Below are 20399 nucleotides of genomic sequence, written 5' to 3' on the forward strand. Positions count from 1 at the left end.
GGATTCTCATGTCCTTCATATATATCAACAACTTCCATTCTCTTAAATATTCAATTAAATAGAGGATATAAAAGTACAGCAGAAATTACCTTGGAGTTGTATGGCCAAAAAAGTAAACAAGAGGAATCTCAAGAGTAATTCCTTCAACAGGGTCAATGGGCATTTCAATTGGAGTAGCAACAATGCATCCAGGAATTGTTATAGATCCCTGTCCAATATCCAAGTCAACGAAGGTAGGCTTTGAACCCTGCTTAGCCGCCCAGCTAAGAAGCATCCTCGACAAGGTACTCTTTCCGAAGTCAGTAGGTCCTACAACAATCACTCTAGGCCCCTGGACAACCAAACCAGTTAATGCAATTCACACTCACATACACTAACAAACAAACAAAGCTTTTTGATGACTCTTTAGAATTTATTCAGCATGATTTATACATAAAAATAAAACCTTTAGCATGAAAATGGATGACAAAGTCACACCTGAGAAGATTCAGAATCACCAGAGGATGAAGCTTTAGCACGAGTTCTTCTGGCTTCTAATATAGCGTGCACGTTAACATAGCTAACCATTGGTGTCTACAATCATTCAATCAAACTCAAAAAATGACATTTTCCCTAAACAATTCAACCAAATCAAAGATTATAGTAGTAAAGTAGGTTTATCACTTTACCTCATCAGCAGTATAATCAGTTTCAGTAGTACCTTCCATTTCAATGGTAGCACCATACCAAGTAAAAACCTAAACGAAAAATCAAAGATAAGTAAGAGCAATAACAATAACAATAACAATGATAAATATGGAAGAATAGCAGAATATGAATTTGCATACAGCGAATTTGAGTCGGGGAGGGAAGTTGAGCCAAATTTCGGGTGCAAGCTCAGTGCCGAAAATCTCGGCATTTCCATTGAGAAGTGTAACACCCTAATTACCCTAAGCCTTACCTCTAGCCGTAAAGTAAAGGTTAATCAGAGGTTACGACAGTCCTAAGGCTTATATATGTTTATATATAAAAGGAAATAATATATTATAGAAGCCTGCTGAAGGGTATAGCTCAAAAACAGGATTTAAAAAGCGCAAAACGTACTAGCGAATCTACTAACTTAAAGCCCAAGAAATAAATACAGTATAGCAAAATATCATAGCATAATATTATAAGAATCTAGCCACAGCTCGCGGAGTTTAAGCCGGCTGGCCATATATACAGACAACTAGAAGACTGTAGTTCGAGAGGGCTTATACAAGTTTTGTTCTCTCAAATAAAAGCCTCTAGGCAAAACAAAATACAAAAGTGAGAGTATAAGTTAAAAAATAACCAAGATGACAACAAAATAGAATAAGATCCTCCGCTCTGCTACCATCACCCAACTCACTGCTGTGGGCTGCGACCTGCATCTGAAAAATAACAACAACGTATGGAATGAGAACCGGAGGTTCTCAGTATAGTAACAGTGCCCAATGATGTAAGATGTAAGGCTCCGGGATGACAAAAGAAATCCTAGAACTTCACATCACATACGGATATTCAAGCTTAAAACAAAATATAATTAACGTAAACCTTAAACAATAAACAGGGTTTTCTAAACTTAAAGGATTTCTAACTAAGACTAGTCACCACTGTCCCACAACCTTCACCAACCTACCCTTCGTGCGATCCCGTTGCCACTGCCTACCTAACCTCCTCAGCACCAGACAATCACAATTAATACAAGCAAGTAAAACACAGATAGTATACATTTACAACAAGTAATTCAAGAAGCAAGTAGGCATGTTATACGATTAGGCAAACTCAAGTAAACAAAGTAAGTAAGCATATAGAAAATGTATATGATGAATGTCTGTCATATTGGCTGTGATATCACATGTCGGTTATAATGCCAAACCCGACTAAAAATCCGGTCGACAACTCCCGGATTAGTCTCTCTATTGCACATAAGGAGGAATAATTCCGAGGGATAAGTGCCCTACCACCTTCTCCTTTCAGAGAGAAATATTCCGAGGGAGCGTGCCCTACCACCTTCCTCTGGTTGCCGCATGATTCCATGGGTTAGTGCCCTACCACCATGCAATCAGAGAGAAATCGCATTTTCAGGAGGAATAATTCCGAGGGATAAGTGCCCTACCACCTTCTCCTTTCAGAGGAAAATATTCCGAGGGAGCGTGCCCTACCACCTTCCTCTTGTTGCGAGAAATATGAGTGAGAAGCCTAGTTTTAACTCTCACATCCGAACGTAGGCGGGAGACTGCCACAGCCCCTACGACGGAGAACAATGCATATCGTAATTTCATATTCAATCTTAGAGGCCACCCCTTTAAACATACTTCCACTCATACTCATCTCAACCATCATCAAGTCATAAGTTTCATTCCAAACTCTTTAGTTCATCAGTCTCTCAAGTTTGTTATCAACAATCACCATATTCACCACTCTTCATTCTCTCTCAACCAACTCATCCTCACTACACCAGAAACCTAAACCTCCGTTTGCTAACTCTTCAAGGTAAAACCCAATTTAAACCTCCTAGGATGTTTTCCATGTTCCAACCTCCCAAAATTGAGCCCAAGAGTCTTAAAATGGTGTCACAGAGGCTTACAAGCTTGTTGGGAAGGTGAAATACTTGAAAACAAAGTTTTAAGTTTAAGAAATAGGGCGTGTGCGTACGCACAGGGGTGTGCGTGCGCACGCCGAGGAAGATTTTTAAAGTGTGCGTATGCATAGGTACGAAAATTCATAAGTCTGTTCACTCACACAAGCTGTGCTAGCACCCCTAACAGACTAACCTTCCCAACGTGTGCGTGCACACAGGGCTGTGCGTACGCACAGGTTGCAATCCCTCATTGGTGTGTGTTCGCGCACAAGCTGTGCTAGCGCTGTAAACAGCACGCCCATCCCTACCTGTGTGTGCGCACAGGTCTGTGCGTTCACACAAGTCTAAAATCTTGCAGGGTTGTGCGTGCGCACAACGCTGTGCGTGTGCACATACCAGAAATCACAAAATCCTACAACTCTGCAGAATTTCAGATTTTGACACCAAACTTTGAATGATCATATCTTCCTCTACAAAAATCCAAATTTTACAAATTTTATATCAATTTAAAGCTCTCAAAGCCATCTTTAATTTAAAAGCAGTCTCATGTAATTTTAAGTTTTGAGGCTCAAGTTATGATCCATCAAAGTTCACCAAAAATCCATTTTTATCCAAGATCTCAAAAACTCAATTTTAACCAAACCTCAAACCAATACCAATTCAAACACAATTCAACCATACCAAAACGGTCCAAAATTCATACCAAGCACTAATTCAACCATTTTCTCAATTACCCAACCTTCTAAACCAATCCACAAATTCCAAATCCAACCAAATTCACATTTTCCACTTTTCACTAACCTTATTATCATCAACAACCCCATCAACCATTAATAATCTTCAAAAATCATCATTATCCAATTCTCACATCATACACCAACACCATCATTTACCATAATCCACACAACTCATCAATAATTATCAGTAATATCAACAACTCTCAACAACCATATCAAATATCAACATTCATTCTCAATTTCTCAACATCAACAACCATCAACAATATTAACAATCACTACAAATCTTCATTAATTTCAAAAATCATCAATCCCTCATCAATCATAATTAAATCACACATTCATCATCAACCTTCATCATCGTCTAATGCCAACAATCATCATCAAATCATATAATCATTTTATTAGTGTTTGGATTCATTCCACACAACACCACCACTTCATTTATCAACCCTCATCAACAACACCAATCTTCAATACTCATTAACACCAACAATTCCCAATAATCACCATCTACTACAATAATCACTACAAGAAAAAGCAATATTTGTAACAAAAAAATTTGTTACAAAAAATCAAAATTTTGAAATAAAAGAATTTTGTAACAAAAAAAAGGGGCTGTTGCAGTATGTCCCGTTACAAAAAATTTTTGTAACAAAAAATGGAACTGTTACAATTCAAAGTGATATTTTGTAACAAATTTTTTTGATATGAAAAACCAGAAATTGTTACAAAAGTGATAACAAATTTTGATCTTCAAGGTATTTTTGGTGACAATCTGTTTTTTCCTATCATAAAATTTTGTTACAAAATGTAACTTGATTTTGTAACATTTTTTTTCTTTAGTTACAAAAGCAAAATAATTATTTTGTAACCATTTTTTTAATACAAATTGCATGCATAATTTACTAAATTATTTTTTAAATTAACTAATCTATTAACTATTTTAATAAGCAGGTCTACATTTATATAATATGCAAAAATATACATAATTCAAACATGGCTCATTTAGCTAAAATTGTTTTAAAACAAAATAACCTTAGTGAGTACATTGATTAGTTCTACAAGTTATATGTCTTGCATAAGTTCAACCAAAAGTTAAAAGTTCTAACATAGATTAGTGTCTCTCTGAATCAAAATATTTTTGAGCCCTCAAAGTAGCATGTGGCCACCATTTCAGCACTCATGTAAATAAAAAAAACCCGAAACAAAAAATTAGTAACAAGATATAACACTAATTATAATTTTTTTCATTAAGTTTTATCCAAAATATTTAGAAAAATTTTGGCAGAACCTCCCCTAAAACTTGGATATTTCCACTGTCTACGGTTCCAACAAAAACAACCAATTCACAACTTATTTCTCAGCCAATACACAACCAAATTTATCAAACCAAATAATAGAATATTTGTCATTTCTCAACCATGACACAAGTAAAATGTCATAAATAGATCCTTATACTTTTATAAAAATTTGGACATGATCTCTTCTGAAAATAAGACTTAACCACCCTTACGGGTCCCAACCAAACAATTTACCAAACTCTTTTCAACCTTTCTAGTATCAAATCAATTCAGAATCAAACAAATTCTAACATTGAATAAGCCATATAACGCTAAGGTTAATCTTTAATTTTATGAACTCATTACTGTTACTAAGACATTCTTAACTTTCTATCTTCTTTTCTGTTTTTAATATAGCAAATAAACTCGGAATTGCGCAAACTTTATGTCCAGACGTTCATCTTGAAATAAGATTTCTAAGAAACTAAAGATCATAATTTTATGATTTCTCTAGACTTAGGAATAGAGGAAAAACTGTGACTGCTCTGCATTGCATAAAACCAGAAAACAGCAACAACATGTGATATTCAAAATTCAGTATAAAATCCAAGTTAAATCCAATGACCTTAAACATTAATATGGTTTAACTTCACTCATCCAGGTTTTTTTCTCAATTGGTTTTGGGTTAATACCATTTTTAATGAAGAAGTTACATAACCTGGAAGTTAAGTAAAAATGAGTTAGAATCTCTTTTAGAAGTCAACAAGCTTAGTACCTTTCAATTTGAATAACTTTTATTACAAAACTCTAATTAAGCTAAATTTTGGTTTGAAAACTCCTAGATCATACAAAAACAAGTGTGTCTTGGTTGCAACCCAATTGCTGTTTAATTCTAAGAGTTACAAGCATTGGAAGTTGATGCATAGCTTGCTGAAATCTGTTTCTTTCCAGCTTTGACCACCAATATTCAAAATTTCACAACTACCAATAATTAACTCATAAAATTATGAAGTTTTAGATCAATAAACCAAGTTAATCAAATTTTATAAAAAAAAATTTTTCGCTCCAAAACTCAGCTCGTAGAAGTCGTAGCAAGACAAACAAGTTGCTGCCTTGTTTGACCTTTTCTGCTGCAGGACAAATTTAACAACCTAACTTTAAAAATTCTCCATAAATTGTATATTTAACAAAAAGGTCTCAATTTTTTTATTTTAGTTCCTTATATTCCCAAGGTTAACCCAGACTTGGTCTCATGCAATTCTGATCATTACATAATTAGTTATAGCTTTTCAAAATTTCTAACTCCGTTTGAAAGTAATGCAGAAAATCAGATTTTACTATTCAACTTTGAAAAATCATAACTAACTCTCTAGTTAATACGAAATCTTCAAAATTGAATATTAATAACTATACTTATTGTAGTTCGCTTAGCTTTTAGTCTCATACTATTCCAATCTCTATTAAGTTGCTGGTGCACTTTCAAAGTTGCCATTTCATTTCAAAACTCTTATTTTCAACATAAAGTTTAGCATTTCAAGTTTAACTTCAATATTTCTCAAAATCAATTTCAAAATAATCACCAACCAATTCTACCACCATCCCAACATATTTAATAACCAGCCCAACAGTAATCAACCAATACAATCCATCAAGATTCAGCATTCAATCACTCATCAACAATTCGTAATTCACACGCAATCAATCAATTTCACAAAAACCACAAGCTCAATCACATTTCCAGCCACAATTCAATATCTACATAACCAATCAATTACTCATAAAAATTAAATCTATTTGCAGTCATTCAATAAACTTTATGGGCATTCTAAAATTAAAGTCATTTAAGTTAAACCCCCTACCTCGATGTCACCTTAATAATGAACTCGACAACAGCAGTAGGATTTCCGATGACTCTTCACTCTCCTAGCAGTAGCAGTGGCAGTGACATTAGAACTAGAATGGCAACCCTGACAGCCCTCTCCGACAGCAACAATAATAATTTGAAATTTTGATAACTGACAAATAATAGAATGGAGACAAGGTAGTAGAAATAAGATGACCATAAAGTAAAAGTGGAAGTAGAACAAGTTAAAGGAGTGAAGGACCTAAACTGAAATAGAGTCTGCAACAACACCTCCATCACTGGCCCCAACGGCAGTAGCGTATAGCTCCAGTAGCAACCACCATGGCATCGTGGCTTCAGCAGTGGTTTCCGATGGTAACAGCGGCGTGCAGATCGACGGGAACCTTCGTCTCCAGCAACGGCAGCAGCAATACGAGCCCCTATCTTCCCCGTCACGTCTCTCCTCTCTGCGAACTCCTATCTCTCTCTCTTCGGACTCGTTGGCGTTGGCAGAGGTGGCGGCAACGAACCCTAGCAGTAGCGGCGGCGGATCGGTCGCGATGGAGGCAGCAACGCAGACAGCATTTCCTTTTCTCTCTCGAGCGCGGGCTCTCTTTCTCTCGTGCGATAACGACGGTGACGGTGGCAAGGATACCCACCGCCACCATCTCCCTCTTCTCCTCTTCCCTCTGTGTCCCGTTCTCCCTCAATCTCTCATCCTCTGTTTCTCTAGTTCTCTCAAGAACTCCCTTTCCTTCCTTCTCTGTTTTTTCCCTTTCTTTCTGAAAGTATGTGTGTGCATTGTGTTTTAATTTAGGGATTTAGGGTATAAATTTAGGAATTTAGTGAAATTAGGATTTTATTTGGTAATTCTAGAATTAGGATAAAATATATACGAGTAATATAATAATTTTATAAAAATAACCAATTATAAAATTTTTTAAATTAAATTGTATAATACTTCTATTATTGAATTTTAATTTCAAATAACCAATTATAAAATTTGTACAAAAATATTAATTAATTAAATTCCAAATATTAATAAAACTAATTTAATTACTCTTAATAGATTAGTTTATAAAATAAGAAGTTTAAGTTAATAATAAGTCATAACTTTTTCATGATAAAAGTTACTTAAATTAAGTCATACAATTCTTTCTTATTTTTCAATTACTAAAATTATGCAAAATATTCAATTATAATAAAATTACTTAAGAATCTTAATTGATTTATAATGAAATTATCTCCGAATCTATTTAATTATTTCTAATAAAATAATTTCTAAAATTATAAAGTTTAAACTTAATAAGTTAAAATCACAATTTATTTATATTTAGATTTTCAAAAATGCAGGATGTTACAAAATAAAATTATTTTGAAAAAAATATATACATAATTTTTTTTACTCTTAAAGTGTTTAACATTTTGAAAAAAAATTTTGTTATAAAATATATTTATATTTTGTGACAAATAATTAACTTGTTACAAATAATATTGAATTTTATGACAAATTAATTTTTTGTTACAAAACAATTGGAGTTTTTTAAACAAAAAACAAAATTTGTTACAAAATATTTTGAATTTTTGCAACTTGTTTTTTTTTGTTACAAAATATTATATAATATTTTGTAACAAAACACCATCTCGTTACAAAAACTAACATAATTTGTAACAAAATAAAACAGGTTGTTACAAAATATTATAATAATGTTTCGCAACAACTTGTAATGTTGTTACAAAACATTATTCTTTTGTAACAATCACATATTATTATTACAAAATACTTTTTTTTTGTAACAATTTTAAATTTGATACAAATTTTTTGTTACAAATGTTCCATTTTCTTGTAGTGAATCCAATACTAACAACAATTAACATCAATTCGCATATTCATACACCAACAACATTCAATCCTATCTTAGGGCCAACTAGCCTAAGTGTCCAGAAACATTACATATTACATAAAGGAAACCGAAATCATACCTTGGCCGATTCCCAAATGCTCCAAACACCAAAACGAAATCACCAAACTTGATCCAAAGCCTCAACCAACTCCAACAAATAGCAAAACTCAAGCTAACAACACATATATCACTAAAATCAAAATCTAAGATACACAAAACAACTAAACATAAGGGTTTAGTAGAACCTTACCTTATTCAACGTGAATAGGGGTAAAATCCACCAATTACCCGCTACTAAAGGTCACCTAAACAACCAAAACCACAAAATCTACTCAAAAACCAAACATAAAAATGCGTAAAATATAGGGCTGGAAACTGCGGTTGGAGTTTCAAGTTTTTACCAAAAAAACTTAGATAAAAAGGAAGAGCTCGTTGAGAGCTTTGCGTGGCCGTAAACGGCTCGTCAATCGGAGCTCCAGATCAAAAGTTATGGCTCCCGGAACGTGGAGGTGAATAGTAACACCACCCCTTCTCTTCTCTTCTCTCAAAACCGCGTGGCTCTCTCTCTTTTGGGCTGGAAATAAACTCAAAGCTCATTTAATGAGCTTATATATGTTGGACCTTGGGCCCAGTTTGGACCCGGTCTAACCCGTTAGCATTTTTAGCCCGTTTGGCCCAACTTCGAGCCAAACCTTTAACACTAATGCCCGGTTTTCCATTTCTAACCTTTTTATAAGGTTTTTGACTGTTTTCACTTTTTTTCGCACAGTACCGGGTAGACTTAAACCGGTTCGACCGGTTCACGGTTTTTCGCAGAAAACACATTTTCTGACTCAGAAAGACCTACTGGGTCTAAAAATCACATTTAAATCCCCAAATTCTCATTCTAACCTTCCAGAATCTAATTTGGACATTTAAATGATTTTACTCGTGAAAACTCCGATTCTTACATCCTCCTCTCTTTAAAAAGATTTTTGCCCTCGAAAATCGTATCACGCGATGTAATATTGCTGCACGAAATTATGATCACACTTTTCACAACTCCAGTACAACTAACCACCAAGTGCACTGGGTTATCCAAGTAATAAAACCTTACGCGAGTAAGGGTCGATCCCACGGAGATTGCTGGCTTGAAGCAAGCTATGGTCATCCTGTAAATCTTAGTCAGGCGGATTCAATTGGTTATGAGTTTTGATAATTGAAAGATAAATAAAACGTAAATTAGAATAAAGATACTTATGTAATTCATTGGTGAGAATTTCAGATAAGCGTTTGGAGATGTGATGAGCGGATATTTTATACGCTTTTTGGGGGTAATTTCATATAGTTTTTAGTATGTTTTAGTTAGTTTTTAGTTTATTTTCATTAGTTTCTAGGCAAAATTCATATTTTTGGACTTTACTATGAGTTTGTGTGTTTTTCTATAATTTCAGGTATTTTCTGGCTGCAATTGAGGGAGCTGAGCAAAAATCTGATTCAGGCTGAAAAAGGACTGCTGATGCTGTTGGATTCTGACCTTCCTGCACTCGAAATGAATTTTCTGGAGCTACAGGACTTCAAATGGCGCTCTTCCAATTGCATTGGAAAGTAGACATCTAGGGCTTTCCAGAAATATATAATAGTCCATACTTTGCTCAAGGATAGATGACGTAAACTGGCGTTCAATGCCAGTTCCATGCTGCAGTCTGGCGTCCAGCGCCAGAAACAAGTTACAAGTTGGAGTTCAACGCCAGAAAAGGATCCAAAGCTGGCGTTGAATGCCCAAAACAGCCCTATGCACGTGATTAGCTTAAGTCTCAGCCCCAGCACACACCAAGTGGGCCCCAGAAGTGGATTTCTGCACCATCTATCATAGTTTACTCATTTTCTGTAAACCTAGGTTACTAGTTTAGTATTTAAACAACTTTTAGAAATTTATTTTGTATCTCATGACATTTTAGATCTGAACTTTGTAATCTCTGACGGCATGAGTCTCTAAACTCTATTGTTGGGGGTGAGGAGCTCTGCTGTGTCTCGATGAATTAATGCAAGTGTTTCAGTTTTCTATTCAAACATGCATGTTCCTATCTAAGATATCCATTCGCGCCTAATTATGGAGAAGGTGATGATCCGTGACACTCATCACCTTCCTCAATCCATGAACGTGTGTCTGATAATCACCTTCGTTCTACATCAGATTGAATGAATATCTCTTAGATTCCTTAATCAGAATCTCCGTGGTATAAGCTAGATTGATGGCGGCATTCATGAGAATCCGGAAAGTCTAAACCTTGTCTGTGGTATTCCGAGTAGGATTCTGGGATTGAATGTCTGTGGCGAACTTAAAACTCACGAGTGCTGGGCGTAGTGACAGACGCAAAAGGATAGCAAATTCTATTTCGGTACAATTGAGAACCTGCAGATGATTAGCCGTGCGGTGACAGCGCACTTGGACCCTTTTCACTGAAAGGATGGATGGTAGCCATTGACAACGGTGATCCACCAACACAGAGCTTGCCATAGGAGGACGTGCGTGCGTGAACAAGAAGACAGAGGAAAGCAGAGATTCAGAAGACAAAGCATCTCCAAAACTCCAACATATTCTCCATTACTGCACAACAAGTATTTAATTCGCACTCTTTTATTTTCCACAATTTAAACTGATAAACATAATTAACTTTCTGACTAAGATTTACAAGACAAACATAGATTGCTTCAAACCAACAATCTCCATGGGATTCGACCCTTAATCACATAAGGTATTACTTGGACGACCCAGTACACTTGCTGGTCATGTGTGCGAAATTGTAAGAGAGTAACAATTTTGTGCACCAAGATACTTTGTTGCTTCTGAACCTCTGCTTTCCTATTGTCTTCATCCAATCATGTGTGCTTCCTTCCATGGCAAGCTGTATGTTGGTGGATCACCGTTGTCAATGGCTACCATCCGTCCTCTCAGTGAAAATGGTCCAGGCACGGCTTCTGTACGGCTAATCATCTATCGGATCTCTCGTCTCAGATGAAAAATACCAGGCACAGCTACCGCATGGCTAATCATCTATCGATTCTCACTTGTGTCGGAATAGAATCTCTCTATCCTTTTGCACACTGTCACTGCACCCAACATTCGTGAGTTTGAAGCTCGTTTGTTCTAGCTTTTACCATGAAGGTTCTAATCTTTGTCAGTTTGACTGCTCTGTTGTCAGGAGATGCAAGTCAAAGTCAAGAACCAGAGGCCTAAGAGATTATACTTAAGCTTTCGTCCAATGATACGAATACAATATCAAAAAGTGCTATTTATACTAAATTAGTTACTAAGGATTACAGAAAATAAGTAACTAAGTGCAGATAGTGCAGAAATCCACTTCCGGAGCCCACTTGGTGTGTGCTTGGGCTGAGCATTGAGCTTTACACGTGCATAGGCCTTTTCTAGAGTTAAACGCCAGCTTGGATGCCAGTTTGGGCGTTTAACTCCAGTTCTGGTGCCAGTTCCGGCATTTTACGCCAAAAAAGGGGTCTCTGACTGGCGTTGAACGCCAGTTTGGGCCATCAAATCTCGGGTAAAGTATGAACTATTACACATTGTTGGAAAGTCCAAGATGTTAGATTTCCAGCCCAATTGAGAATGCACCAATTGGACTTTTGTAGCTCCAGAAAAACGCGTTTGAGTGCAGGGAGGTCAGAATCCAGCAACATCTGTAGTCCTTTCTCAGCCTTTGAATAAGATTTTTGCTCAGGTCCCTTGACGTTGGGATTTTTGCCAGTAAAGAATTTCATAAAAATAGTCGCGTTGTAGATATAGTCTCTAAACCAACAAAAATCCCTTCGTACAAACGTTTTGGTTGTCACAAGTAACAAACCCCTTCAAAATTGATAACCGAGTATTTAAACCTCGGGTCGTCTTCTCAAGGAATTGCAGGGAGGTATGTTCTTATTATTGGTTATGAATTTGTAAATTGGGGTTTTAAAAGTAAGGTGGGAATATGTTATATGACAAATAATTTAAATGGCAATTAAAATAAATAAATACTGTAAAGCAAACTTTTGGCAAGGTAAGAGAAATTGGAAGTCCAACTTAGTTATCCCTCTCAACAATAATGAAAGTTGAATCTAAATTCTACTTAGTTAACCTTTACTAAAGCAAAGGAAAGTCAATGGACTAATTAGTTTGACCTTTGAATCCTATTTATTTCCTAAGAAAAAGTTGGGATTATTGAAGTTCAGTTCAATTAGCAAGATAGCGATTATCAGTTATGTTGAGTTTGATAATGTTGAGTTACTGATTTCTTAACCAAGACCAAAAGGGAAAAAAGTAAAATTGCTGGAATAAAAATGTCCTTAGATGGAAGCCAATGAATTAAAGAGAGCAATCATAAACTGGAATACCTCAAATATCATTAATTCAAATAACAATCTATAACATGGAATAATTCATAAATTAAATTATAAAAGTAAATAATCAACTCAAGTGCTGGAATAAATAAATAAAAGTAAAAAAGGAAGCTTAAAACAAAGAAACATAAAATCTGGATCGAGAGTCACTCTTACAAACTAAGAGAAGTCCTAAATCCTAAGAGAGAGAGAAGAGAACCTCTCTCAAGACTAAATCTAAATCATGGGAAGTAACAAAAATGCGAGCTCCCTCTTGAATGGATGCATTCCTACACTTTATAGCCTCTAATCTGTGTGTTCTGTACTTGGATCTGGGCCAAAAGGGCTTCAGAAATCGCTGGAGGCGTATTCTGTGAATTCTGGTACGTGGCCTCTGTCAGCGTCCGCGTGGGTCACGCGGTTGCGTCATTCGGAGCATTTTCTTGTCACGCGATCGCATCAGTCACGCGTCCGCGTCATATACGTTCTGCTTAAGGCGCGTGGTCGCGTCAGTCATGCGGCCGTGTCGCTGCTTCTTTGCTTCTGGCACGCGATCGCGTCGTCCATGTGATCGCGTGGATGCCAGTTTCTTCAAAACTCCGTTTCGCACTTTCCTTCCATTCTTGTACGTTTCCTTTTTCATCCTTTAAATCATTCTGCCTTAGAAAATCTAAAACTACTCAACACACTAATCACGGCATCGAATGGAAATAAAGGTAATTAAAATAATTAATTTTAAAGCTTAGGAAACATGTTTTTCACATACATCACATAATAAGGAAGGGAAAGTAAAACCATGCAATTAATATGAATAAATGGGTGAAGGATTGAATAAATCACTCAAACTAAGCACAAAATAACTCATGAAATATGGGTTTATCAGGTCCCTCAATTTCAGCCAGAAAATACCTGAAATTACAGAAGAATACACAAACTCATAGTAAAGTCCAGAAATGTGATTTTTGCATAAAACTAATAAAAATATAATAAAAAGTAACTAAAACATACTAAAAACTACCTAAAAATAATGCCAAAAAGCGTATAAATTATCCGCTCATTACAACACCAAACTTAAATTGTTGCTTGTCCCCAAGCAACCAAAAACAAAATAAGATAAAAAGAAGATAAAATACAATAAATTTCAAAAATATCAATGAAGATTATTTTTAATTAGATGAGCCGGACTAGTAGCTTTTTGCCTCTGAATAGTTTTGGCATCTCTCTATCCATTGGAGTTCAGAATTGTTGGCCTCTTTTGGAACTCAGAAATATAGATAATGTTATTGATTTTGTTAGTTAAGTTCTTTTTTATTCTTGAACACAGCTACTTTATGAGTCTTGGCCGTGACCCTTAGCATTTTGTTTTCCAGTATTACCACCGGATACATAAATGCAACGGACACATAACTGGGTGAACCTTTTCAGATTGTGACTCAGCTTTGCTATAGTCCCCAGTTAGAGGTGCCCAGAGTTCTTAAGCACACTCTTTTACTTTGGATCACGACTTTTACCACTCAGTCCCAAGCTTTTCACTTGGACCTTCATGACACAAGCACATGGTTAGGGACAGCTTGATTTAGCCGCTTAGGCCAGAATTTTATTCCTTTGGGCCCTCCTATCCATTGATGCTCAAAGCCTTGGATCCATTTTACCCCTGCCTTTTAGTTTAAAGGGTTATTGGCTTTTTGCTCTTGTTTTTTCTTTTTCTCTTTTTTTTGGCAAGCTTTTGTTTTTCACTGCTTTTTCTTGCTTCAAGAATCAATTTTATGATTTTTCAGATTACCGATAACATGTCTCTTTTTTCATTATTCTTTCAAGAGCCAACTTTTCTTAATTTCAACTTCAAACATGCATTGTTTATGCATACATTCAGAAAACAGAAAGTATTACCACCACATCAAAATAATTAAACTAATTTCAAGATAAAATTTGAAATTCATATACTTTTTGTTCTTTTGCAAATAAAAGCATTTTTTTATTTAAGAGAGGTGAGCGATTCATGGAATCATTCATAGCTTTTAAGACATAGACACTAGACACTAATGATCATGTAATAAAGACACAAACATAGACAAAACATAAAGCATAGAAACGAAAAACAGAAAAATAAGAACAAGGAAATTAAAGAACGGGTCCACCTTAGTGACGGTGGCTAGTTCTTCCTCTTGAAGATCCTATGGAGTGCTTGAGCTCCTCAATATCTCTTCCTTGCCTTTGTTGCTCTTCCCTCATGGCTCTTTGGTCCTCTCTGATTTCATGGAGGATAATGGAGTGCTCTTGGTGCTCCATCCTTAGTTGCTCCATGTTGGAACTCAAATCTCCTAAAGAGGTGTTGAGTTGCTCCGAATAGCTTTGTGGAGGAAAGTGTATCCCTTGAGGTATCTCAGGGATTTCTTGATGAGAAATTTCCTCATGCTCTTGTTGAGGTCCATGAGCGGGCTCTCTTGTTTGCTCCATCCTCTTTTTAGTGATGGGCTTGTCCTCTTCAATGAGGATGCCTTCCTCTATGACAATTCCGGCTGAATTGCATAGGTGACAGATGAGATAAGGAAAGGCTAACCTTGCCAAAGTGGAGGGCTTGTCAGCCACCTTGTATAGTTCTAGAGGTATGATCTCATGAACTTCCACTTCCTCTCCAATCATGATACTATGGATCATGATAGCCCGATCCACAGTTATTTCGGACCGGTTGCTAGTAGGAATGATAGAGCGTTGGATGAACTCCAACCATCCTCTAGCCACGAGTTTGAGGTCAGGCCTTCTCAATTGAACCAGCTTGCCTTTTGAGTCTCTCTTCCATTGTGCTCTTTCCACACAAATGTTTGTGAGGACTTGGTCCAACCTTTGATCAAAGTTGACCCTACTAGTGAAAGGATGAGGATCTCCTTGCATCATTGGCAAGTTGAATGCCAACCTCACAGTTTCCGAACTGAAATCCAAGTATTTCCCTCAAACAATTGTGAGCTAATTCTTTGGGTTCGGGTTCATAATTTGATTATGGTTCTTAGTGATCCATGCATTAGCATAGAACTCTTGAACCATTAAGATTCTAACTTGTTGGATGGGGTTGGTGAGAGCTTCCCAACCTTTTCTCCGAACCTCACGTCGGATCTCCAGATATTCACTCTTTTTGAGCATGAAGGAGACCTCGGGGATCACCCTTTTCTTGGCCACAATTTCATAGAAGTGGTCTTGATGGACCTTTGAGATGAATCTCTCCATCTCCCATGACTCGGAGGTGGAAGCAACTGCCTTCCTTTTCCTCTTTCTAGAGGTTTCTCTGGCCTTAGGTGCCATTAATGTTTATGGAAAAATAAAAAGTAGAGCTTTTTCCCACACCAAACTTAAAAGGTTTGCTCATCCTCGAGCAAAAGAAGAAAGAAAGGAGGAGAAGAAGAAGAAATGGAGGAGATAGATGGGTGTTTTGAATTCGGCCAGGGGGGGTTTAAGTGTTTATGATGTGTGAAATTGAAGGTGGTAAGGAGGGGTATTTATAGGGTAAGAGGGAGAGGGAATTCGTGTAAGAAGGGGTTGGGTTTAGGAGGGAAATGTTTTGAATTTGAATGGTGAGGTAGGTGGGGTTTTATGATGGGTTTTTAGGGAATAGTGGATGGATGTGAGTGGTGAAGAGATTATGGGGAAGAGGGTAGGACTTGATAGGTGAATGGTGTTTGGGGAATAGGTATTGATGTGATTGGTCAAGGGTATTTGGGGAAGAGTGTTATGGAAAGGTATGAAGAGGAAAGAGAGTAAGTTAGGGTAGGTGGGGTTCCTGTGGGATCCACAGATCCTAAGGTGTCAAGGAATTCTGGTCCCTGCACCTTTCTGGCGTTTAAACGCCCCTGGACAGCCCTTTCTGGCGTTTAAATGCCAGTCTACTGCCTTTCCTGGTGTTAAACGCCAGGCTGATGCCCCTTTCTGGAATTTAACGCCAGCCAGACACCCTTTTCTGGCGTTAAACGCCAGTCTGATACCTTTCCTGGCGTTAAACGCTAGGTTGATGCCCCTTTCTGGCGTTTAACGCCAGCCAGACACCCTTTTATGGCGTTAAACGCCAGTCTATCTGCTAATTCTGGTGTTTAATGCCCAGAATGCTGCCAGACTGGGTGTTAAACGCCCATTCTGCTATCCTTACTGGTGTTTAAACGCCAGTAAGCATGTCCTCCAAGGTGTGCTATTTTTTATGCTGTTTTTTATTCCGCTTTAATTCTGCAGCTGTTTTTGTGACTCCACATGATCATCAACCTAAAAAAAACTTAAACTAACAGTGGAAAATGAAATGAAAAACTAATTAACATAGATAAATAAGATTAGGTTGTCTCCCAATAAGTGCTTTTTTAATGTCAATAGCTTGACAGTAAGCTTTTACAAAGCTTCACAAATACTCAGAGCATGATTGTGGCCTCCCAACACCAAACTTAGAGTTTGAATGTGGGGGCTCTACTTGACTCTGTATGGAGAGAATTGGATGAAGCTTTTCATGCTTCTTCTCCATGTTTACAGAAAAAGATCCTTGAGCCTTAAACACAAGGTAGTCCTCATTCAATTGAATGACTAACTTTCCTCTGTCCACATCAATCACAGCCCTTGCTGTGGCTAGGAAGGGTCTTCCAAGGATGATGAATTCATCTTCATCCTTCCCAGTGTCTAGGATTATGAAGTCAGCAGGGATGTAAAGGTCTTCAATCTTCACTAGGACATCCTCTACAAGTCCATAAGCCTATTTCATTGATTTGTCTGCCATCTCTAGTGAGATTCTTGCAGCTTGTACCTCAAAGATCACTAGTTTCTCCATTACAGAGAGTGGCATGAGGTTTATACCTGACCTCAGGTCACACAGAGCCTTCTCAAAGGTCATGGTGCCTATGGTACAAGGTATTAAGAACCTTCCGGGATCTGGTTTATTCTGAGGTAATTTATGCTGAACCAAGGCATTCAGTTCATTGATGAGCAATGGAGGTTCATCCTCCCAAATCTCATTACCAAATAACTTGGCACTTAGCTTCATGATTGCTCCTAAATACCGAGCAACTTGCTCTTCAACAATATCTTCATCCTCTTCAGAGGAAGAATACTCATCAGAGCTCATGAATGGCAACAGTAAGTTCAGTAGAATCTCTATGGTCTCTGTATGAGCCTTAGATTCCTTTGGTTCCTCATTAGGGAACTCCTTAGTGGTCAGTGGACGTCCATTGAGGTCTTCCTCACTGTAAATCACTACCTCTTCCTTCTTTATAGGTTTGGTCACTTTGGATATATTGATGGCCTTGCACTCTCACTTTGGATTCTCTTCTGTATTGCTTGGGAGAGTACTATGAGGGATTTCAGCAACTCTTTCACTCAGCTGACCCACTTGTGCCTTCAAATTTCTGATAGAGGACCTTGTTTCAGTCATAAAACTGAGAGTGGTCTTAGATATATCAGAGACTATGGTTGCTAAGTCAGAGAGGCTCTGCTTAGAATTCTCTGTCTGTTGCTGAGAAGATGATGGAAAAGGCTTGCTATTGCCAAACCTATTTCTCCCACCATTATTATTATTGAAGCCTTGTTGAGGCTTCTGTTAATCCTTCTATGAGAAATTTGAATGATTTATCCATGAATGATTATAAGTGTTTCCATGGGATTCTCCCATGTAATTCACCTCTTCCATTGCAGGATTCTCAGGGTCATAAGCTTCTCCTTCAGAGGAAGCTTCTTTAGTACTACTGGATGCAGCTTGCATTCCAGTCAGATTCTAAGAAATCATATTGACTTGCTGAGTCAATATTTTATTCTGAGCCAATATGGCATTCAGAGTATCAATCTCAAGAACTCATTTCTTCTGAGTCATCCCATTATTCACAGGATTTGTTTTAGAAGTATACATGAACTGGTTATTTGCAACCATTTCAATGAGTTCCTGGGATTCTGCAGGTGTTTTCTTCAGATGAAGAGATCCACCAGCAGAGTGGTCCAATGACATCTTGGACAATTCAGGCAGATCATCATAGAATATACTTAAGATGCTCCATTCTAAAAGCATGTCAGAAGGACACCTTCTGATCAATTGCTTGTATCTTTCCCAAGCTTCATAGAGGGACTCACCTTCCTTCTGTCTGAAGGTTTGGACTTCCACTCTAAGCTTGCTCATCTTTTGAGGTGGAAAGAATTTAGCCAAGAAAGCATTGACTAACTTTTCCCAAGAGTTCAAGCTTTCTCTAGGTTGTGAGTCTAACCATATCCTAGCTCTATCTCTTACAGCAAAGAGGAAAAGCATAAGTCTGTAGACCTCGGGATCATCCCCATTGGTCTTAACAGTGTCACAGATTTGCAAGAATTCAGCTAAGAACTGATGAGGATCTTCCAATGGAAGTCCATGAAACTTGCAATTCTGCTGCATTATAGAAACTAATTGAGGCTTAAGCTCAAAGTTGTTTGCTTCAATTGCAGGAATTGAGATGCTTCTTCCATAGAAGTTGGAAGTTGGTGTAGTAAAGTCACCAAGTATCTTCCTTACATCTCCACCATTGTTCTCAGGTTCGGCTGCCATGTCTGCCTCTTTTTCAAAATTTGTTGTAAGGTCCTCTTCGGAATGTTGTGCTTTAGCTTCTCTTAGCTTCCTCTTTAGAGTCCTTTCAGGTTCAGGATCAGCTTCAACAATAATATCTTTATCCCTGTTCCTGCTCATATAAAAAAGAAAAGAACAAAGAGAGAAGAGGAACCCTCTATGTCACAGTATAGAGATTCCTTTATGTGTCAGAAGAAAAGAAGAATAGAAGAATGAGGTAGAGAGAATAAGAAGAATTCGAACACAAAGAGAGGGAGAGGGTTCGAATTATTAGATGAGTAAAAGAGAAATGTTAGTAAATAAATAAATAAATAGAAAGAGATGAGAGAAAGAGTATTCGAATTTTAAGAAGAGGGAAAAAATATTTTTATTTTTATTTAATTAATTAAGTTAGTTTCGAAAATTTGAAAAAGAAATACAAGAAAATTAAAAACTAAAACAATTAGTTAATTAAAAAGATTTTTGAAAAAGTGATTAGTGATTTTCGAAAATTAGAAGTGGAAAAGTAGTTAGGTGGTTTTGAAAAAGATAAGAAATAGTAAACTTTTTAAAATTAAAACAAACAAGTCAAGTAGTTAGTTGAAAAAGATTTGAAAATAAATTTTGAAAAGATAAGAAGTTAGAAAAAGATTTTGAAATTAAAATTTTAAAAATATATGATTGAAATTTATTTTGAAAATGATTTGAAAAGATAAAGTTTTTAAATTGAAATTTTGACTTGACTAACAAGAAACAACTAAATTTTAAAAATTATTGACCAAGTCAACTCAAAATTTCGAAAATTATGAGAAGAATAAGGAAAAGGTATTTTTTTTACTTTTGAATTTTTAATCAGGAGAGAGAAAAATAACAAAATGAAACAAAATATAAAAATTTATGATCAAAATAAATAATGCATGCAATAACACTTTGAATGTCAAGATGAACACCAAGAACACTTTGAAGATCATGATGAACATCAAGAACATATTTTTGAAAATTTTTAAGAAAAGAAAGACATGCAAGACACCAAACTTAAGAACTTTTGTACTAAGGACACTAACAATTTGAAAATGCATATGAAAAACAAGAAAAGACACAAAACAAGAAAATATAAAGATCAAACAAAGAAAATCATTAAGAACAACTTGAAGATCATGAAGAACATAATG

General features: G+C 36.5%; 1 protein-coding gene and 1 non-coding gene across 2 annotated transcripts in view; one reads left to right on the top strand and one right to left on the bottom strand.

The window, feature by feature from the left end:
* The window catches only part of LOC107647352 (protein CLP1 homolog), a 28888-nt gene that overhangs the window by 392 nt on the left and 8097 nt on the right, over nt 1–20399 (bottom strand). The window contains exons 2-5 of the mRNA XM_088490952.1: nt 828–919; nt 669–737; nt 478–573; nt 90–331 (exon numbers count right to left, since the gene is read on the bottom strand). Coding sequence (XP_088347078.1) covers nt 90–331; nt 478–573; nt 669–737; nt 828–919 — 499 coding nt within the window. The remainder of the gene's footprint in view (nt 1–89; nt 332–477; nt 574–668; nt 738–827; nt 920–20399) is intronic.
* On the top strand, nt 18718–18825 carry LOC148562670 (small nucleolar RNA R71). Its single transcript, XR_015888281.1, has one exon. It is a non-coding gene; the product is annotated as a small nucleolar RNA R71 (small nucleolar RNA).

The sequence above is a fragment of the Arachis ipaensis genome, chromosome B6, assembly GCF_059453495.1.
Source record: "Arachis ipaensis isolate K30076 ecotype BB chromosome B6, ASM5945349v1, whole genome shotgun sequence".
In the NCBI taxonomy this organism is placed as follows: Eukaryota; Viridiplantae; Streptophyta; class Magnoliopsida; order Fabales; family Fabaceae; genus Arachis; species Arachis ipaensis.